Source organism: Psammomys obesus, unplaced genomic scaffold, assembly GCF_907164565.1.
Source record: "Psammomys obesus unplaced genomic scaffold, mPsaObe1.curated_primary_1811, whole genome shotgun sequence".
NCBI classification, from domain to species: domain Eukaryota; kingdom Metazoa; phylum Chordata; class Mammalia; order Rodentia; family Muridae; genus Psammomys; species Psammomys obesus.
In genome coordinates, this window is record NW_026596166.1 from 628973 (window position 1) to 652367 (window position 23395).

At 44.4% G+C, this 23395-nt stretch overlaps 1 protein-coding gene across 1 annotated transcript in view; it reads right to left on the reverse strand.

Annotated features, from left to right (window-relative positions):
- Positions 1 to 2677: 2677 nt before the first annotated feature.
- Positions 2678 to 23395, reverse strand: part of Susd6 (sushi domain containing 6) — a 94319-nt gene continuing 73601 nt past the window's right edge. The window contains exons 3-6 of the mRNA XM_055595345.1: positions 14868 to 15065; positions 13613 to 13751; positions 9076 to 9503; positions 2678 to 6470 (exon numbers count right to left, since the gene is read on the reverse strand). Coding sequence (XP_055451320.1) covers positions 6445 to 6470; positions 9076 to 9503; positions 13613 to 13751; positions 14868 to 15065 — 791 coding nt within the window. The 3' untranslated portion in view covers positions 2678 to 6444. The remainder of the gene's footprint in view (positions 6471 to 9075; positions 9504 to 13612; positions 13752 to 14867; positions 15066 to 23395) is intronic.

Sequence of the window (23395 nt, forward strand, 5' to 3'; positions counted from 1 at the left end):
GGTTTGAACTTCTGAAGGCTTTGAGGATGCCAGTCAAGTGCTGTTTTACTAAGCTGTTGTTGAAGGGATATTAGACTCTAAAGGGCTTCTCTACCCTAGCTAGTTTCCAAATAATTGAGGCAGAGACCCTTTGGATTAATAAAAGCTTTAAAGAACAGTAACTGGGCAGGTATCAACCCTTTACGCTATCTCGCTATTTCCTAGCTACACACCCCAAGTTACCTGCCATAATTGTTCCTGCCTGGGCTGCTCTGTTCTATCAGCCAGTCCTCATGGCCATACTATATTATGGTGACTTCCTTCTCTCTGGCTCCCTCCCAACCCCTAAGCTGTGGTACCTCTCTGACCCCAACCTAAGTGCTGCCTACTTCTCTTCTGTCCAGTTACAGGCTTCTCCCTATTTTATTAACCAATTAACTTTAAGTTAGGTAGAGCAAAGTTTACACAACACAGACAGGTGAGAATGCACTTGTCTAGGTGGCAACCAGATCTTGGAGGCCAAAAATTAGCATCAGAACACACAGCACAGGCTGGCGAGATGGCTCAGAGGTTAACATCATCTGTTCTTCTAAGGGTTCTGGGTTCGATTCCAAGTACCCACATGTCAGCTCACAACTGTCTGTAACTCCAGTTCCAAGCAGGCTGACACTCACACCAATGCACATTAAGTTAAATAAATTTAAAAAAAGAATACATTGCACCTGACCAAACCCCAACAGAGCTACATAACCCTCATTTTGTTGTTCTTGTGTCTTTTTTGGAGACAGAGTTTTTCTGTGTAGCCTTGGCTGTCCTGGACTCACTTTGTAGACCAGGTTGGCCTCAAACTCACAGCAATCCGCCTGCTGAGATTAAAGGTGTATACCACCACGATCAGCTGGTCCTCCCCCTCCTCCAATGGCAGGGTCTCACTGCATAGCCCTGGCTGGCCTTGAGCCCCCAATCTTGCCTCTGCCTCTGAAGGGTGGCATTAAAGGCTCTGTTCTTAACTGAATTTGCCAACTTCTATCCCAAGAACCATCTTTATAGAGGTATCTTTGTCATCCCCCCTGCTCAGTAGGGTCTTATACTCCTAAATCCATTCTTTATATGCAGTTAGACTCCATCTCCTAACCCCTTCAATTCCCTGTGGTCCCAGTCACTGTTACCTCAGGTTCAGGTGCAACATTTTTTTTTCCCTAAGACAGAGTTTCTCTGTGTAGCCCTGGCTGTCCTGGAACTTGCTCTGTAGACTGGGCTGGCCTGGAACTCCAAGATCTGCCTGTCTTTGCCTTCCAAGTGCTGGGATTAAAGGTGTGCACCATGACCACCCAGCTTGCAACTCCTTTCTTATTCTGCATGTACACATGGCCCCTTTGTGCCCACACATGGGTTGCATCCCATGCTCTGCCTGTCTAGGCTAATAAGGTTTTGAGTGCTCCATCTCGCCTTCTTGTAGGTTCCAGATGATATCAATCGTGTTACACTTTTTTTTTGTAACATTTTTTATTAATTATTCACTTCGTATCCCCCCTATGGTTCCCTCCTTTCCTCCCCCCTCCGCACGCATGCCCCTCCCCAAGTCCACTGATAGAGGGGAGGTCTTCTTTTCCTTCTGATCCTAGTCAATCAGGTCTCATCAGGAGTGGCTCATTGTCTTCTTCTGTGGCCTGGTAATGCTGCTTCCCATGTTACACTTTTTAACTGTCTCCCCTCCTGGCCCAGTTGACATTCTACACTGGCCCCAACGGTATCAGGCTCAACTGCCCAATCTCAGCTTAAGTACAGTGGCTGGCAACTTGGAAGGAAAGCACTTAATCAAGAGACAATGGGTTTCTACTGATGATGGTTGATGGTCCTTCTCCGAGGGCCACCCTCCTCTGCATTGGCATCAGTGGTCTGTGTACCCCCAAGAAGGTCCCTCATCTAGTCAATCCTGTCAATTCTATGCTTTTTAAATTTATTTATTTAATATGGTGTTCTGCTTGCCTGTGTGTGTGTGGTGTGAGGGTGTCAGACCCCCTGGAACTGGAATTACAGACAGCTGTGAGCTGCCAGGTGGGTGCTGGGATTTGAATTTGGGTCCTTTGGAAGAACCACCAATGCTCTTAACCGCTGAGCCATCTCTCCAGGCCCAGTTCTATGTTCTTAATAAATACTTTCTGAATCTGTTCCATTTCCTTAACCTCCTGCCAGACAGCCTCTTCAGAGCTCATGCATCAGCTCTTCATAAACTCTTGCTACATCTACTCTGTGTGTGTATGTGTGTACACATGCCAGTGTGTACACATGCAGAGGTCAAAGGATGACACTAAGTGTCGTCTTCTATTGCTGTCCACTTATTTTGGGGGGAATAAAAAATTCGAACCTGGAGCTGCTAACTAGCGAGGCTGGCTGCCTAGCAAGCTCCTGTATATTCCTGATTCTATCCTCATTGCGGGATTATAGGAACAAACCAACACACCCAGCTTTTTGTGTGGGTTCTGGGGATCTGAACTCAGGTCCTCATGCTTGCACACACTATCATTGAGCCATCTCTCTTCTCTTCTCCTCCCCTTCTTCCAGTGGTACTGGAGATTGAATGTAGAGCCTCACACATACTAGGCAAGAGCATATAGCCTTAACCCCTACACTTACTCTTTTCAATCCTCTAGAATTCTATAAAAACTATTTTTTGCAAAGGACTACATCTCACAACTGCCTTCATAAGATTTTTTATTATTTAGAAATGCAATTATATACATAGAACAATTAAAATTAAATTAAACTTTGTACAAATATTAAAATACTATCTTCATACCCACTGCAATGTACAGGATACCAAAAAATATATATATAAAATAAAATAAAGCAAACCCAGATTGATTGACATCCTGCACAGTCAATTATGCATGTGTTGTTTTAAACCATTTTTGAGTACCATTCTGCAAAGGATCCCATAGTGGTGTGCAGCCTTAGGAAGCCAGGCCAGTGTGGATACAGCCATGCAGCCCTCAACCATTTCCTCTCCCTACTTGGCAATCCAAGAACTTTGCTATTAGGAGAGGGTTGGGTGAGTAGGTCGGGCTTTGTTCAAAACTCTACTAGGTTTTCAACTGGGAATTAAGTCACATCTCAGAAAAACTGGCCCTGCCACCTTTGGCTTTCCAGGGCACCAGCTACCACATCATTCAGCCTAAACATCTGCCAAGAAAAATATTCTCTAAGACTGCAGAAGATCCAGCAGGCCCCACAAGAGGAGGCTCCAGCCATACTGTCAGGTGCAAGCATACCTGGAATTAAGCTGTGTAGTAGACATGCTGTGTGTCCCTTCTAGCTCCCCTCACCCCTTGCTCTTTAAGGAGAGGGAAGGGAGCAAGGATCTAGAAATGTTTGCAGCATATTCCATTTTCTATGCTAGAATGTTCCTCAGGAACAGAGGAGACGTTGTTATGTAGGAAGCCAAGTGGTTCAAGAGCTCTGGTGAGACTGGGAGGAAAAGGCCAACTGCTATCTATCCCCATTTGGCCATTCACAAAGCAGGAAAAATATACCTTTGTCTTGCAGCCTGGCTTCTCTACAGAACTGTAAAGCTGGGGGTGGGGGAAGGAGGGCAAGATGAATGGGGAAGACAATATTACGTTAAATTCTCTTTGCAAATGGAGTGCTTGTAGAATGTACATTGAAATGCCTTATAAAACCAAACAAACCCACAAAGTGGTCAAGACTCCATCCATTTCACAGTTCTCACACAGTGAAACACACACAAAATACAGAACTGGACAGATAGAGCTTACCTGTTAAACTAAGGCATGGAGGGACGGAATTTTCTATTTATTTATGTATTTCACTATTCTGGCCCTTGAAAATTGATAGACTGTGACAGCAAGTCACCAGGATATAAAACCTGCATTGAATTAGCAGAAGTATGAAAAAGCAAAAACATCTCCCAAACCAAAAAACCCTGTGTGAAAGTCCTTTGGTGCTGACTGCCTCTTTTGGACAAGTCTCAGGATGCCCCTGGAGGTGAGCCCAGGAAAGTAGGTTGTGTATCTTCTTCCCACTTGCTCAAAGCTTCTTCCTGCCCAAGAGCCTGCCACCTGCCACTGACCCTGTTTCTAGCCAGGCTCCACTTCAAGGCGATTAAGTCCCCCAGTCCCTCTGTAATGGACAAAGTCCAGATGCCTCAGAAATCACAGCACATGGCTGATGGTTAAGAAATTGCTTTAGAAGAAAGAGAGGAATGCAGGAAGAAGTCACAGGTGCCAGCGGCAGTACGTGGGAAACCTCAAGAACAGACCTCAAAGCCAGTGATAGGAGGATGGGGAACATGGCCCTTTTACTCTCTGGGCTGTGATCCCCAGAGAGGGCTATGGATGGTAAGAGGGAAGGAGGCCCCAGGAGGTTCTTTTACCCAAGGCTCAAGCCAGTTGCCCACAAGGCTAAATAAACCCAAAACAAAAAGTGCAATCTGAAAAGGGCAAAAACCCAGAGTACAGACACAGAAAAGGGAAGGATGTTCCATTTTGAAACTTCTAGAACAGAATTCAGATTTTAGAAAAGCAGTAAGCAAGAAAGGAAGGCTCATTCAGAAGACTCCTGCTCCTTGCCCAGTTCTCCCTTGAAGAGACTGGGCACTACTGAGGGTGAAAGAGAGCCATGGTGAAGTAGCTTAGGGCCTTGGAACCCACTCCCCAGGAGAGTCTGTGACAGTGACTGCAAGGTGTGTACTGTCTCCATCAGGCTTCAGTCTTCTAGCCCATTCCTCAGCCAACCATACTTGTCTGGACGTTGAGCACAACAGACTAGCCTTCTGGTTTAGTGTGGGAATGGCCAGCAGGGACAGCAAGCACTGCCCTTACCCTGAGAGGAAAGGAGATGGGGGTGGCAGGAAACCAGGCATGACAGGGACTAAAGTGCATTGTGAGTGGAGGCAGTGGGCAGTGAGCTAGAAGTTATTCCTCAATTTTTGAGGACACTGATGCCTGGAGCTAACCGTCTTGGGTCATGAACTATAAATACACTGGGCTTTTATTATTTTTACCACCCCACAGAGGCTCATCACAGGTTCAGTCTAGGATTGGCTCTGTCTGAAGTTTCCCAGGCTTGAGGCTTGAGGCAAAGCAAGGAAAAAGGAAAAAAAAAAAAAAAAGCACACATTCCTTAATGCCACATCTGTCTTCTCAAGATGATAGAAGCCTGGTGGGGCTCAGCTACCCAGGCTTGTCAGCATTCAGTGCAGGGCCATAGTGGGGCCCAGCAAACAGCTCTAACACTCCTTCAGTGCCAGCACTTTTCCATTCCCAAGGCCTACCTCTCAAGTTTCTCGGTTCCCTTCAATCCACATCAGCTGGCAGGGATGATAAAGAGTAGCTCGTCAGCAACATGTGGAAGGGCATGGAGAAGAGACCAGAGTAGGAGAAGCAGCGGCACAGCAGGCCACTTCCTGGGCATAGTTACTAAGGCACATGACTGTGGTGAGGAGGATCCTCAGGACCTGGCCGGAGCTGCCTGCAGCAACCGGGGACTTGGTCTGTACCTCTCAGCCTCCCCTCCATCACCACAAACCTAAAAATGGGTACCTTGCCCAGACTGCCAAAACCCAGATGAGCTTTCGTTGGCATCTCAGCAAATCTCAGGGTTCTGTGGGCTGCACGGAAGCCAGAGCTACCTAGGACGAAGTCCAGGAGACAGCATGCAACTTCCCCTTATCCAGGAACAGAAACTAAGGCCAAGGAAGCCAGTGCTGGGAGCCGGAAGTGAGAACTTGCATATTAGGAAGACAATCATTATCTGACATCTTTCTTCCCTCCCACAGATCTTCTGGGTGCTTCTTGGAAACTCTCAGCAGAGCCAGGAATGTGCACCAGAGCTGGACAGCTAAGTGCTGGGCGGCTTTGGCATGACTTCCAAACCTTCTATTCCCAGTCAAGGAAGATGCCATCAGTGTTAACACACAGAGTAAGCTCAGGGACCCACATTCTGGACCCAACAAGAGCCACTCCTGCTTTGAGGGCCTTACTCTTCAATCTGTTTCTGGAGCCTCAGGCCCAGCCCCATGTACAGGTGGCAATAGCCACTAAGGCCTGTGGACAGCAACCCACCTGCACAACAAGGAACCTGACAGTGTGGGGAAGGCACAAGTAAACACAGCAGTGCTCAGGCCCTCATGCTGTGGGGCTGCCACCAGAGAGCTGTCTGGAAGGGACCCAGAGGCTCAGGGAAAGGGAGGGTTCAATCCAGCACATTCAGACATGTCCCTGACAGACGGGAAGGCTGGGCCAGGCAAAGAGCCAGGTCCTCCAGCTGTCCAGTGGGCAAATGGTGAGAATCTTCCTTGAGTATCCAGCCAGGTGGCCTGCTGGCCCTCAGGTACACACAGATACACAGCTCAGGCATCCAGGTGGGGCAGCTGGAGAGGACATGGTACTCAAACCCACAGGAAGAGAGAGGATGGGCAGAGAGGAGAGAGGCCAGTGGCAGCCCTCATGCTTCTTTCAACAGGGGTATATCTGCAGAAAAACAAAAAGGGAAGTACAGCAGTTACCTAAAGGTGTCCCTCAGTATCACTCCCAGCTCCATCTCAGGGACCCCAACATAGCCCTCACTTAAAGAAATAAATTGTCCTGCTGTACATGTCTAAGCCAGTCAAAATTTCCTGCTTTCTATTTCTGGCCTTTCTGCTTCCACCCTCCCATTGCCTGTATGATAAAATCTCAAAGCTGAGCCTGGCATTCAAACACTTTCCAGTCCCACCAATACAACCCTGCCTCCTTTCTCTGATGGTCTAGTTATTTTCAGTTCTTCTCTAACCTTGCTCTAAGATGCCACCTGCCATGTGTGTGGCCCTGAACAGATTACTTTGTCTCTCTGGGTTCTGGTCTTCTCCTGTGTCAGCAGAGGAAAGAAGTGTTAGGTCATACTCAAGCTCTTGAATTCCTAGGACACCAGGTTAACAACATAGGTGCCCTGTTTTCTGAATATCTCATTATGGCAAGAGCTCTTCAATTTTTATTTCATTCTTGTACCTTTTTTTTTTTTGGTGGTGGTGGTGGTTCAAGACAGGGTTTTCTGTGTATTAGCCCTGGATATCCTGGAATCACTCTGTAGACCAGGCTAGCCTCAAACTAGCAGAGATATGCCTGTTTCTGCTTCCTGAGTGCTGGGATTAAAGGCATGCACTACCACACTCAGCTTTATTATTGTACTCTGAAGAACTATTACTTTATTAATTTCTTCTAACGTGTGTGCATTCATGTGTGTCTGTCTGTCTGGCCACATACTATAGGAAATATGTGATGATAGGCATCTGTACCTGCAGGTCAAGAACAACTTTTGGAAGTCAGTTGTCTCATTCTACTATATGGGTCCTGGGAATTAAATTCAGATCATCAGGGTTGGGAGCAAGTGCCTTTACCTGCCAAGTCATCTTGCTGGCCTCATTTATTTTAGAGATAAGGTCTATGTAGTTCAAACTAACCTGGACTCACGGTCCTCTTGTCTTAGTCTCTGAAGTACTAAGACTGCAGGCTTAAGGCACCTTATCAAGCTAGTCCTACAATTAGTGGTTCCATTATTTCTTCAGTGCAGGCCCCACTGATTTTTCCAACTGATACTCCATGCAGCAGAGTGTGTTTCCTATTTGAGTCAGATCTGAAACCTCATTTGGCACCAAACACTAGATGTGGCTTTCAAAAAGGTTTGCTCAAGCCAGGTATGATGGCACATACGTTTATTTCTATCAGGCTACTTTTAATTGGAGATAGAAGCAGGCCAGTCTCTGGGGGTTTGAGGCTAGCCAGATCTACATAGTGAGATTGAGGCTAACCATGGCTACATAGTGAGATCCTGTCTTTGAAAAGAAAAGCTTGTTTAAACAGTGCCATGGCAGACACCTGTGATCAGCCACTTGGAAGGCTGGGGCAAGAAGGATAATAGTTTCTAAGCCATCTTGGGCTATGCAGGGGCCCTGTCTCTGAAAATAACAATAAAAAAAAAGTCTCCAAACAAACAAAAAAACCTTGTTTATTACACAAACAAGTAGCCATTAAGGAAGAGCAAGGGAACCTCCTTGGCTCTTGAGGAAGGATAACAGAAGCCATGTGCCCTTAGCCACATCTCATAAAATATGTGCTTGAGGGTTGAGGTCACTTACTGCCACATCCAAACCGGGTCAGTTACTTACAGGGCCCTTGCCATCTCTTTCCAACAAAGAGAAAAGGAGACAAGCTACTGATAGATACATTTTGAAGTGTTAGACATGGATTCTATCCAGGACATAAGAAATCGAGAAGCTCCCCCTGGGACTCTTTCAGAAAAACATTATGAAGGCAGAAGGTGTTACTATCAACACAGAGCTTCTAGGTTTTGTCTGAATCCTGAACTACACTGAGGTTTCACCTACAGATAATCTTTTAAAGTGACAGACTCATATTATAGTTAAGCTCTACAGGCTCCAGCAAAGGCAGACTGTCAGCAGGCAACCACTGCACTTTATGGCCAGTGTGCCAAAAAGGAACTAGAGTTACCTGGGAGCCAATGTGGTACTGTGAGGTTAACAATGCTGGTTTAGAGCCAGTCATTTACTATTAAATCTCATCTGTCAATTACTGGTGGATATATGATGAAACTGGGTCCCATTTTCTCCATTTGTAAAATGGGGACAGTCACTCACTGTCAAGCTTAATTGAGATGGACAGCACAAGGAAACCATCAATATACTCCTGTGTAGAATGAAGCAGATGTCTTCTCTGTAAGACAAGCAGACTACTGTTTTCTCAGCAGTACAACCCAAGGTTTCCTTGTTATTTTCTGCCTTTTGTGAACACAAAACTTTTTCATAGTCCTATGGCCTTAATCCCATCCAGTTGGTTTAGTAGAGCATATGGCTGTGAATAATCTTAGACTCTAGAGACATCAAAATTCACAGGTAACAATGAAGAGAACCCAAAGCCTATCTGGCACTCTGAGGTCATACTTTGTAGGCTAATGGCTCTGGCAATTAATTTTTTTTTTTTTTCTGAAAATACACTAATCATTAGAGTGACCCATGGGGCTTCCTCATTCCCAGAAAGGATTCCAACAGCTAGTAATTCATGTTTAGCAAAGACTACTTACCGTCTGTATACTCTTCTGATGTGAGGGATAAAAGGCTTTGTATGTCACTGTTCTCTGAATCTGCAGTGTCTTTGTGTATTAGCCGGCTGCTCCCAGAGCCGGCCACCCAGGAAGATGTGGTTGCCTGGTGCACCATCACAGTCTCTGAGCTCTGGGAACCCCAGGCTTCACACAGCCCGGAATGGCCTGGAGCCTCATCCTCTCCACCTGCAGAGGAGCAGGCCCCTTGGTCCTGCAGCTGCTGCTCCCTTGGCATGCTCCTCCCACTAGGTGCAGACCCTTCTGACAGAACAATCTGTACTCTAGGGTCAGCTGGTGGCATGCAGTGACCAGAACTGCCATATACAGCTTCCTCATATGAAGGCAGTGCAACTTGGACCCCATCCACCATGATGGAGACTTGGTCCCCAGAGACCCCCTGGTCACGCCTGGATCAGAAAAGAAAAAGACAAAAGAAGAATCAGAGTAACATAGAGGTGAATAAATGACATTGTACCAACAAAGCCCATCATTTTCCAGCACACTGGATCCTCTCCTGAGCCCTGCCAGCTAGGGATTCACCAAGTATGCAGGCTTGGCTCAGAGAAGCTAAGTAACTGCTTGGCAGGCAGAGAGCTGGTAAGGGATGGGCCTGGGACTGAATCCAGTTATACACTCTTCTAAAGACCGTGTTCTTGGGTCCAGAAAGGATGGCTCAATGGTTAAGAGCACTGACTGCTCTTCTAAAGGACCTGAGGTTTGATTCCCATCTGTACCCACATGGCAGTACGCTACCACCTGTAACTCCAGTTCCAAGGAATCCGATACCCTCTTCTAAGCCTCTGTGTGGTAGAGGCATACATATCACGCACAGACATACATGTAGGCAAAACACCCATACATATAAGTAAAAAAGAAGTACATCCTGTTGGGCTTGCTGGTGCATGCTTTTAATCCCAGAATGTGGGAGGCAGATGTAAGAAGATCTCTATGAATTTGGGACCAGCCTGGTCTACATAAGGAGAATGTGTCCTTAAAAAATAAATTACATACAAGTTTTAGTGTAAATGCAGGAAAGAGCAAGTGGCAAAGTCTACATACAGGCCCCTTCATGATCCAAAGGCACATTACTACTGAGGTCAGGAACTGTACCCCAGATACTCAGTTCCCATTCCAGTTGTTCCCACTTCCTCACTACCACAAGGACCCCACCACCATCCTGACTTGCATGGAAACCACTTCTCTGCTTTTTTTTTTTCTTCCTTTTTTTTGGAGACAGGCTATGTACCACATCCAGCTGATTTTGGTTTTGAAGAGACATGTCTTGGTATTACTTAAGCTCAGAGTAACCATGAACTCCAGGTCCTTTTACCTCAGGTTCCCAAGTGCTGGGATTACAGGCATACAACACTAGGCCTGGCATACTTTTTATTTTAAAAGTTTGAGTACAACCTGAATCTGTTAACACTGGTTTACTTTTAAATTTACATGTTTAGACATGAAACCCCTCTGGCTTTTTTTAGTGAATACTTTGAGAGATTTATTTATGCAGACCTCTTTTTGGGGATCACGCTTGGTTTTTTGTTGTTTTTTTGTTTTGGTTTGGTTTTTCAAAACAGGGTTTCTCTGTGTAGCCTTGACTGTTCTAGACTCTCTTTGTAGACTAAGCTAGTCTCGAACTTACAGAGATCGGCCTGCCTCTGCCTCCCTGAGTACTAGGATTACAGATGTGCAGCACTGTGCCTGGTGGGATCACTATGGTTAAACATACTTTTTTTCCTCTGAACCATTTGAAAGTGTGGTGGAGACATAATCTGTATGATCCTCAGGAGTTCTTTTCCCATACAACTACAGCACTGTTATATTCCAGAAACTTAACAATGGTGTCCTCTAATACAAACTTCCCAAACTCTGCAAAATTATCCACTGTGGCTCTGTTCTTTGTTTTTATCCAGAACCAAACATGCTGTGCTGGCTAATTTTATGTAAACTTGACATAGGCTAGAGTCATCTGAGAGATGGGAATTCCAACTAAGAACATGCTTCCATAGACTGGGCCACTGGGAAGCCGGTAGAGCATTTTCTTAGTGATTTATGTGGGAGGGCCCAGCCCACTGTGGGTGGGTTCATCCCCGGGCTAGTGATCCTGGGTTCATAAGAAAGCAGGTTAATCAAGTCATGATTAGCAAGCCAGTAGGCAGCACCCCTTCATGTCCTCTGCATCAGCTCCTGCCTCTAAGTTCCTGACCTGTTTGAATTCCAGTTCCGACCTCCCTTCAGTGATGGACTACGGATGTGGAAGTGTAAACCCTTTCTTCTCCAACTTGCTTTTGGGGATGGTGTTTCATCACAGCAATAACCCAAACTTTGACACATACATTCTATGTTTAGTTGTCCTGTTCCTTTCATTTCTGTTCATCTTAGAGTATCCACTAGAGTTTATTTTATATACTGACATTAAATGTTTTAATTTTATGTGTATGACTGTTTTGTCTGCATGTATGTCTATGCACTACATAGCTGCAACACCTCTAGAGGCCAGAATAAGGTGTCAGATCTCCTGGAATTGCAGTGAGAGATGGCTGTAAGCCATCATATGGATGCTAAGATTGAATCCAGGTCCCCTGGAAGAGTAGCCAGTGCTCTTAACTCCTGAGTCATCTTTCCAGCCTCGACCTTGACAGTTTTTGAAGTGTCCAGGCCAGCTTTCTAGTAGGATGTCCCACCACCTAGATACATGTAATTATATTTCCTTATAACTGAATTTAGGTTAAATTCTACAAAGAACTTGTGTTCTTTCATCTTCCACACTGAGTGGCACAGGTAGTCAGATGCCAGCCTATACTACCATTGCTCACAAGTGATTAACTCTTGATTTCCTTACCTGTACTTGGCAGACACAATTTATGTTGCCCCATTCAAATAACATACACACTGAAGACAATTAACATCCCTAAAAATACCCAGAGATTTGTGAATGGAAGGGAAACTTTAAAAACATATTTTTATTACAGTTATTTATTTATTGTATGTTGTTCTCTGATGCCGACATTTACACCATGGTATGGCATGTGCCCACACACATAGTAAATATAATTAGAATACATATTTTTGTTTGTTTGTTGTTTTTCAAGACACAGTTTCACTGTGTAGCTCTGGCTGTCCTGGAACTCAATCTATAGATCACACTGGCCTCGAACTCAGATTTGCCTGCCTCTGCCACCCAAGTGCTGGGATTAGAGTTGTGTGCCAGCAACATATGGCTGGAATTTTTTTTTTTTTTTAAGTAATGCATGTACATGCATTTGGTACTCAGATCAAACTCAATCAACTTTCTACCCAAGCAAAAAAGAATTAATTGGTTATTTTTAACAGATTCACTGGTTAGTTACAGAGGGAATTAAACTCCCTAGCTTGGATGGAATACAGATTAGAATAGTGTGATTTGACACAGAAATAGCACACTCTTTCAAGTAAATAGTTCCCTTCAAAATACCTCTCTAAAAATAATTGTTACTACTTCCTTCCTTCCAAATAAAACAAGAGAAAGAAAGAAAAATCACATTCCTATACAGAAATTCACTTCAGGGTAGTCCATACCTGTATGTTCCAAATCTGGAGCATTAAAGTGGAGCAACTATAAAAGCCCAGGTAGAGCAGGAAAAAATTCCCCTATCAGAGACATACTCAGGGTCATTCCTACTGGTGCCCCACCATTTTCCACCCCCAGCTCCTAAGTTTACAATGACTAATAATAATGCACCATGAGAGAAAAGGGGGAATCTGCAGACAAGAAAACCACCTCTAATTTTAGAAAGTTATCGTGGTCCTGGATTCTCAACACACATTACAACTATTTGAGAGGTTGGGTGTGGTGCTGCACACCTGTAATCCCAGCACTTGAGGGGCAGAGATAGGTGGATTTCTCTGAGTTTGAGGCTAGACTGGTCTACAAAAGTGAGTTCTAGAACATCCAGGGCTTGTTACACAGAGAAATTCTGCCTCAAAAACATACATACATACATACACACACACAACCCAAAAACCACATATCTGGAAAATGGTAAGGCCAGACTCCTACTCTAAGCCAAATCAATAAGAATATGAGGGAAGCTGAGGTGCACTAAATATTAGAAACCAGGAGCAGGAAGAGACAGCTTGCAAACACAAGCATGTATCAACACCATTCAGAGGGCTGTACATTCTATCACTGTGCCAAAGCTCCCAAGCATTTCAGTGAGGCCAATGATGCTGGAACCACACCAGACAGTGATGAAATGGAAATGCCATGGCTCTGAGGTTGAACAGTTTTAGGTTCCAATATCAGTGCTGAGATATTACTTGAATGCCTCAGTTTCTTTGTAATGTTCCCATTAGAATGAAAGTAATGTGTGTGTGCCAACAAGCACAGTGCCAGGCATAGCCCGGAGTTTAACCACAACATGACCCTTCTCTCCACTTCCTGAAGACACAGACTAGCAGAGGCTATACGCCAGCAGCTTCCTACAACTCCTCCAAGGTTGGCCTCATGGGGATGCTTGACTAACACTGCGCTCACCTGCTATGATGGAAAGACTTCAGCTTTGGCTGCAGCAGTACAAACAGCACCACGAGGAGAAGAATGAGTGCCACAGAGCTGGCAGTGGAAGCCACTATGGACAGTGCAGGAACCCCGAGTGATGTGTGGGTTTCTTTGTCTAAAAAACAAGTTATCACAAACATTTGGTACCCAGGAACATAAAATATGAGTTCTACAAATGATGTAGTCAAATATCCCCTGCATGGTACAACACAGAAACATTTAACAGCTGGGTCTTTTCAGGAAAATCTTTTCAAGTGGCCTATGTATGAATTATGTTCCTGGAAACATTTCCTTTTCCTGTCCCTCAAATAAAAGATCCCCACCCCCATGCCCTCACTCTAGCCTTTGAAGTACATCTGGTACCTAAACACATTTAACTCTAGAGTTCTTAAAAACACCAATAGTAAACTCAACTATTAAAAGGGCCACATTTTTCTACTGCCATCCCCAGGGATTGGGGATTTAGCTCAGTGGTAGAGCGCTTGCCTAGCAAGCGCAAGGCCCTGGGTTTGGTCCTCAGCACTGAAGGCGGGGGGTTGGGGGAGACAAAGTAACCATGTCCCCCCCCACACACAGCAGGGTATTTAAGAAGTGGGCAATAATAAGCTTCTGTCCTAAGACCCCCAGCCTTTCTGTAAACCCCATATTAGTTCCTACCCATAGCTGAGGTGTTAGGAATATATATACTCTGGTTTTAAAGCCCAAGTGTGAAGCACAGAGATGGCCATATGACACACATTTCCCTTTAGGACTTGCATTTCCTATCATGCAAGACAAGAGGAGGCAGGAAGGAAAAAGCACTCTGTACAGCAGGGCTGTAGCTCTATAACAAAATCGTCATTTTCTATTCAAGAGAGAAAATGAAATGGAAGAGATGCTGGGAAATGTATTAGAACTGTGTTCACTGCTCACTGTGTTAGCAGAACACAGCACCTGACTAGGCAAACAGAAATCTTCACATCAAAGGGATTTTACACAGCCAGGCAGATGCCTCAATAAAGATACAGAGACCCTTGACGGTTCAGTGGAATGCAATGTGACATGCACAAGCAAATCCAATGACTTCCACAAAGACATGGAATACCAAAGACAGAGTGCCCAAGAGGCTTAACACAGCCAAGGGAGCTCTTGAAAAAGCATGTGCCATTCCCCAGGAGCTAGGGAAAAAGCAGGACCCAGACAGCAGGACCCAGACAGCAGGACCCAGGGCCCTGTTTACTTGCAGACTGACCTTCATTGAGATGACAGCTAACCTCCATGGCTGGTTTCCACTCGCCATTCTTGCAGGTCAGGTATTTGTAGTCGCCCTTCAACATGTAGCCTTCTGCACATAGGTACTCGATGACACTGCCTGCTGTCAGGGGGTCTTTGCAGGGTCTGGGGTGGCAAATGTAGCCACCATTCTCTGGCTCTGGGGGCAGAGGGCACACTGCAAAGACAAAGGGAGATGGTACTACAATGAGCCTTTCCATGGACATCTTCTTTCAACAGCATGGCCCCAAAACATGAGGGGGCATAAAACTATCCTTGGGAAAGCCTGTTGAACTAGTATGGAATTCAAGTTTTCACTGACAGTGGGGGAATTGCACCAGCAATAGGTCAGTCTGTGTCTACAGCATTTCTCTCCTCCTCACTGGCCAGTAGACTCCAGAAAAGTTCTGTACTTTTAGACCTGATTCTAATAGTGCCAACTAACTGTGAATCAGACTGAGAGAGGATAAAGTAACGGCAATTCACCAGGGCAAGTGTTAGGATGTTTACTTCAGTTCCAGGAAGAACTCCCTGGTATAATCAAAGAATGAGTTTGGCTTCTGAGAAGATTTCAGAGAGCTTTCCTGGGAGGATTCCCAAGCCCTGTGCAATCCCCCCCCTTAGAAGGGGGGTTATTTATTTATTCTATGTGTATGAATGCTCTGACCGCATGTACACGTGCATGCCAGAAGAGGGCATCAGACCCCAGTACAGATGGTTGTGAGCCACCACATGGTTGCTTAGAATTGAACTCAGGACCTCTGAGAGAACAGACAGTGCTTTTAACCACTGAGCCATCTCTCCAGCCCATATGCACCTTCTCTTGTCTGCCAGGCTTCACTTCCTTTTCCCATAATAAATCCATCCTACATTTTTCCTCTAGGTATGACAATCTAGTTTTAACGTCATCTCTTAAAGTCTGTGAAAGTTATCTTATCTTCCTATAATGATAAGTATATTAAGCCCCACAAATGTGAAACAACTTTTAGCCAAGATTAGGGCATGGCGAAAGCCAATTTGGGGCCAAAGTCAGGTCCTCTGATTCTAACCCTGGGCTCTTCTTCCCATGATCGCTAATTCCTATCCCATATGCTGATTGGTTTGTACCAAGATCACCCCCCCCCATCCCCTGCCTTCAACTGGTCAACTAAAGAGAAGGCAAACAAGGTGTGGGTATGGTGGAACTGTGGTTTAGAATGCAGTTCTTAGGAAACGGAAAACTTTATTTCTATTGCACACAAATTGCAGAACTGAATCCAAGCCAGAAAGTCCAAGGTGGTGTGTCTAGCCACTCTTGATAAATCCATGGGTCCACTAAGAATCATTGGAAGTCTAGCCTGGGGAAGGCAGCATGATCAGCCACTCATGACTTCCACATTTCCAAATGTTTTACAAACACAAAACACAACAAAGATTTTTCCTAAGGAAATTTAGTTTTGCTGATTCTATGCCAGCCTATCCTCTATCATAGAGACATCTGTGTGGGAATTAGAATGGTTGTTTCCTCTGCTCACTTCCTCTAACAGGCTCAGAGTGACTGGGAATTACACAGGCATGACTAACTATCAGGATAAGGCCCTGGCTTCCTCCCATGTGAATGCCCCATGGATGACATTCTACATCTGTGCCCTTGCAGTCTTCCACCCTCTGACCCAAATGCTATTGGGTTGACATCAAGTCTAGCTGGGGAAAGGTTATCAAGTTATCACTACCGCAACAACTCCTCCCCCCCCCCCCACAAAAAAAAAAATAAAAAACCCTGCCCTCAGGCTGTACACACCCAGTGGTAGAAAACACACCATTTTCTTTTGTTTCATTATTTAAGTACATTTATAATTTTTCTTGGGCAGATGCTTGAACCAGGGACTTGTCCATGATAGCTAGACAAGCATTCTATCACTAAGACGTTCTGGAATTCACTTTCCCATTTATTTGTTCCTTTGGTAGAGGAATTGAGGATTCCAGGGCCTTATGCATAGTATAGTAGTATATGTTCCACTGAGCTACAGTTCCAGTCCAATACCCTTTTAAAAGCTGCTTATTTAAGCTGGGCATGGTGGTGTATGCTTGTAATCCAAGCACTCTGGGAGGCAAGGGAAGGAGGATCTCCATGAATTTGAGGCCAGCCTAGTCTACAAAATGAGTCCAGCACAGCCAAGGCTACACAGAGAAACCCTGTCTCAAAAAAACAAAAACAAAAACAAACAACAAAAAGTTGCTAATTTAAAAAGTTGTCAAAGGATCTAGAAGTCTGTCAGCAACTATGAAACTAGAAAATAAATCCAAATAGAGTCCCTATCCCCTTGAAGGATACACCTCTGATATCCCTACCACCCGCCTGGCTCAAAGTCCTGAACAGGAGAGAAGTTAATGCAAACATTTGTGTAGTTCCCTAAGCGGTGGCCAAGTCATTCAGAGAGCTGGCCAGCAAACAGCTGCTTTATTATTTCATTTCCCATCTTTTGTTCAGAATAGTAAAGCTCCTCAGACCTTCTGACTGACTCTTGGCTCTCTGCAGACTGTCTAACTGGTTCATTTCCTGGGCAAAATTATTGCTGAACATTCTGGCTAGCTCCTGAGAGGAGAAAGGACCCACATAGAATCAAACCAGTGTGCTTAGAAGAGGCTCTCAGGGAAAGGGCTAGGATTCTAGAGCCATGTCTACTATGCTGCACATTTTCTCCCTGTAAATCTCATAAATAGATAGGATCTCAGTATATATGTAGTATAAAGTTAAAAAGTAAAGTGTACAGAGAGAAGCCAGATGTCTTTTGCTCTAGCCACAGCTCTCTCTAAAGATACTCAGCACGTAATTTTTCCTTATCCTACTAAAAGATCTCCACATGAGGCTTATTCTAGTATGTCCCAAAGACTGGGAATCCTGCTACAAAAGAGGAGCTCCGAGTAGCAGCTTGGGTAGAGGCTCAGGGCAACTCTGGGGGAGATGTGCTTCAGATGATGCTTGTTTTCACCAGAAAGGTGGGGGTAACGCAATGCACTCATTGAAGCAAATGCAGTAAGACCGGAGAATGTAAGTTAAGCCCAGACAGTCTTATGTACCTCAGTTTAGTGGAGCTGATTAGCAAAAACCAGAGAACACCTTGATTCACAATAAGAGAAGCTTATTATATATTTAAGGCCCTTTATAAAAAGAGATGAATCTGATCTATGGTGGACCAGATTATTTCATTAGTACAAAAAAATAAACTTGGTATAAAATTATTTTGTGTTTATCTATGAAGTCACTCAAAGAAAGCAAACTGAAATACAGAAGATTCAGCATCAAGACTTTTAGACCCAGGTTCAAGAAAATAAAAAGGCACACACCTTTAATCCCAATGCTCAGAGAGGCAGAGGCAGGCAGATCGCTATGAATTCAAGGCCTACAAAGCAAGGCCAGGACAGCTAAGGTTACACACAAAAATTCCCTGTCTCAAAAAACCAAACCAAAACAAGGAAGGAAGGAAGGACGGGAGGGAGGAGGAAGGGAAGGAGGGAGAAAGAGAGAGACAGAGAGAGAGAGAGAGAGAGAGAGAGAGAGAAAAGGAAGGGAAAGAAAGAGAGAAAGAAAGAAAGAAAGGAAAGGAAAGGAAGGAAGGAAGGAAGGAAGGAAGGAAGGAAGAAAAGCCTATGGGGAATATGACCACAGGCTGGGGCTAAAGCATAGGCCTTCAGAAGCTTGGGTTTAACAGGAAGGGGAAGAACATCAGGAAAACCAAACCCCACAATGCAAATGAACCACCCAACAACTTCTAGGAGCCAGGTCCTGGCCAGGAGTCTAACAATCTATACTTTAGAGAAGTTCTCTTGGACAATTCCTCATTTAAAGAGGGCATTTGTTCTTAACAGTGGGAAGATAATGAACTCATCTGATTTGGCAATACCACTAATTTTTTTAAGAGGGATAGAAAGCCAGATGACTGCACAGGGGAAACTTTCATTCTCCTAGCTTCTACCATCTCCCACAGATACCTAGGCCCCCAGTGTTAAAAGCCCTGTTCCCTCTGAGACTCAACAGCAACACGCAGCTCTACAGACTTTGAGTGAAGTAATACCTGAAACTGTCTTGTACCACGCCAAGTATGTGACAGCTACTGATAATTCTTTATGTTTACTTTCATTTAGCCAAGTATGCCCTCAACAGAAGGGCTAACCCATTAGGAGGCAATGTCTCCACAAGGAATCAATATACTGTAAGTATTCAGTGACCAACTAGCCAGTCACAGTGGAAACACAAATTAGAGAGAAATGACCCAGCTGAAGTTTCCACTTCAGGGTCACCTTGGCCTAACACATACCTCAGAAAGCAACAAGAATAACCATAGCCCTTCTAACTGTCTTGCTTTTTTTTTTTTTTTTTTTTTTTGGTAACAGCTCAACAAGCAAAGTAGAACTCCAGGAAAGGCCTTTGGGGTAAACAGAACTATTTGTTCTTGAACCCCTTCAAAGCAAGTAAAGAGCTATAGAAAACAGGGTTATGTAGACCCCAGTCTCTAAGGGATTGCAGATGAGTAGGGCAGGCATACACTTAAATATCTAGGTGTACTCTCAAAAGACTCAACAAAAGAGGCTTCTGGTTAACAGCCACCAAAAAAAAGACTACACTGTCAAAGCCAGGAGTTTAACAAACTGTGCTAAGTGTTCACTCACAAGTCTGAAATAATACAGTTTCAGACTAAAATCAGTGTGTTAGCATTTGTGATACAAACAAGTACAAATAGGTGTTTAGGGGACTGGAGAAATGGCTCAGTACTTAAGAGCAATGGCTGATTTTCTAGAGGATCAGAGTTCGACTGCCAGCACCACATGACGTCTCACAATCACCTATAATTCTAGTTCTAAGAGACACAATATCTTCTTCTGGCCTCTACAGATACTGCATGCATGTGATGTACAAACATACATGCAGGCAAAATACTAACATAAAATAAATACATAAGTAAATATCAATCTTAAAATAATGACAGTGCTGAAAGATGGCCAGAGAGAAAATCTTCTGGGGACTGAGAGAAGGGAAGGGCAGAGAAAGAGGGTCCTAGGCTCAAACATCAATTCTAAAGAGGTGGTTATTTGAGCAGGACCGAAGTAGTACTATAAATGTCCTACTGGGCAATAATTCTAACCAACAGTTAGAGGGTGTCCTTTCCACCTGTGTCTTTAGGAGGGCTATAAACATCATGGCAGACCGTGACACTGTGAATGGTCATGAGGCTAGGGTCCAAATTTCTCGGACTGTTTGCAGTGTCCTCCCTCCCCCTGCCCCCTCTACACCCATGTCTCTTTTTCCTGGCCACACCAGGTAAAAGCAGCTGTTTCATCATGTGTTTCCACTACATGCTCCACCTTGCTATGGGCTCAAGTGAATGGACTAAAATGGTGAACCAAAATAAACCCCTTTCCTCTTTTTAAGTTGTTTTTCTTAGGCTCTCCTGGCTTCTGCATTACTCATCACCACTTGAGTAGTCAAAAGTCTAAAAGGCTGCAGTGAAGAAAATCAAGATGGTTTCTCATGCCATTTTCAACTTCCTCATATGAAACAAATCTTCCCAGCAGCCAGGCAGGAAAGCCATTGTCCAGCCAGAATCTTTCTTAGGAGAGCTTCCCACACTGGGGCGTGAGGCCAGTCTGCCATAGCTCAAGCCTTTCTCAGGATGTGGCTCTGTGCTTGGATGGGAGAGCAGAGGAGGAACCACACAGGCCTAGGCTGTCTCCCTGAAGCCCTTCTCAACCCCCCCGCCCCCTCATTATCTTCCCAAGAAAAGGAAGCCAAGACCTGTTCTGGGACATCAGCAACTGGCAGGTCCTTGTTTTAGGACTGGACTCCTCCCCCTCCTTCTCATAACCAGTAGCCTCAGAGGAAGAAGATAAACCATTTTCTTTTATTGCCCCAAACATGGCAACTTTTATTACCAGGAGAGAGCACAAAACAAAAACAAAAACAAAAACAAAAACAAAAAAAACCCTTAGCTACTCAGAATAAAGTGCTATTCTCTTTGGCCAAGGATCCTGACCTTAAATCACACATATCCAGCTGAAACTCCCTCTTTTGCACTTCAGGGTTCTAAGGCTGTAGCTCCTGAACATCTCTCCAGCCACCACCAGAGAGCACAGGCTAGAGATTGCCAGTGTGGGTCCAGAATTAGATGCCTAGCTTGTTTGTTGCCATCAAAAGTCAAAAGTTATCCATTACACAGCCTTAGGAAGATCTATCTATTCCTCAGTTTCTTTATCTAAAACAAGGGGATTCAAAGGTCTTTGCCTCACATAGTTGCTGTGGAAATTAATCCCAATATATAGGATAAGTACCTGATACAAGGTCTGTTATACATTCTAAGTGCTCACTAAGCAGTATCTTTAATATTTTTTTTCCTCTGTACTTCCATAACAATGTCATTCCTTTCAATAAATTACCATGATATTTTTGCATTTATTTTTCCACAGGTTGCCCTTTTTCCATTTCCCCACTAAGTACCTGCACCCATCTGTCCCCATACTATAGGACAGGAGTTTGTTCTGCTCATGTTTGTTCCCCAGTGCTTCACACAGAATCTGACAGACAGTGAATGCATAGTAGAAAGTGGTATGGAGCTTGAAAAGTCTGTTCACTGTGAATCCTGCCTTGTTACTAACAAAACAGAGGCTCTCTCTGCAACTAAATCTCAATCTCTAAATAAGCATCTAGCTAATCATGAAAATACACTGCCTGGTTAACAGCATCAGGCCAGAAGGGTCACAGCATGGTCATAGACGTCAAAATGAATCTGAGTTTGACCCACGGGTCCAATCTGTGTCCGGTCAACTTCCCTGCCTTCTCTGAGCCTTACTCAACAGCAATATCTAGTTCTACTAGATTGATAAAAAAAAACTTTGATGAAAATACTATATCATGCCACACATATAATATGCACTAAGACATTTTACATTTACGTTCACAGAGCAAATTAAACCCGTTTTTTGAATGGGGCAGGACAATGACTTTACAAAAGAGAGAGGGGGGACTGTTTCAGAAATTTCTGGTTGTTTAGAGAGGAGACAGGCAGAAAACAGCAGGATGAAGCACCGTGGGAGTTCCTTCTTTGCACCCTTTTCCATTTCCCCTTTCAGCTGTAGCTCAGGCTACACTTGGCTGACAAATGGCCTCCATATGGTCTGCAACCCTTTCACCTCTTCTTGTTTTCATAGCTCAGAAGGAGGGGAGAACAGGCTGACAGCTGGGGTAGGTCCTTTCCCCATCTCACTGTTATGATTGCTAAAAGAAGGGGCAGGCAGAAGGGCATTCTCCATCCTGCTGGTACAGGTCCAGGCCTGGCTCATTCAGTGCTAGCCATCATCTTCCTAGTTCAGTGAGCTACAGAGCACAGCTCATAGCTGTCCTCTATGCCCAGGATGGAAGAGTGACCATAAAAGCTAAGGAGTCAGGATATTCTGGGTGATAATGGTATACTGTAGCCCCCAGAATTCCACGTAGAGGAAGCCCTAGACAGTTACTCAGACACTGTTTAATTTACCACATAGAGTAACTACGATAATAAACTGAGGGCTTCTGGGGGTTTACTTAGAGAAAGAAAAGCTGGGCATGGTGGTACATGCCTATAATGCCAGCACTCAGGAAGACAGAGGCAGGCAGATCTCTGTGAGTTCAAGGCCAGCTAAGACTACAGAGAAACCCTGTCTGGAAAACAGGGCAAAACAAAACAAACACAAAAACAAAAACAAACAGACAAAAAGCTAAGAGCCTGTAAAATCTAGGCATACCCATTTAAGAAGCACACATTTAAGTGTAAAACAAACTTAATCTCTATTGTTCCACAAGGTGGAAATGAGTAAGAGAATAACATTTATTAGTAGGCACTACACTGAAATTTTCTCACACTACAAGGAAGGTGTAACGATAATTTAGCCAGAGTAAGAAACTAAGGCTCTGACAAATTTGGTAATGGCTTGATATGCCATGGCTACTAAATTGCGGAATCTGCATTCAAACTCTGATTTGCCCTTAGGTGCTACAAGGAATCTCCTGATTATGGATGTCACAAGAAAAACTCCCCCCAATTGCAATATATCACAGGGGATAAGAGACACAATACAAGCTGCTGGAACTTCTGTCTGGAGAAGAAGATTGTGCTGATTGCCTGTACTTGGAGGTCTCCTAGGTTTACACATCACTAGGCAATATTTCCCCATCAAAGTGGGGAGAAAAGGACAGTTTCCTTTATTACAAATAGAGCTATTTAAAGATCATAGTTAACCAAAGCTGTACCTTGGAGAGATGGGGACATTTTCAGCTGGGCAAGTCTTTCAGAAATGAAATGTAAAATGTTGATACCACTGAATGCAGGGCCACTGCAGCACCTCTGCTGAAGCTCAAACAGCCCTACTATGTCTCACTAGTGAGCCAGGCAGTACATGCTCCTTTTACGAGCTCAAGAGGCCACTGGTACTCACAGAGACCTGGACAACCTATAAAAAAACGAGACATTTAGCAAATCCTGGTTATGGATGGCCACA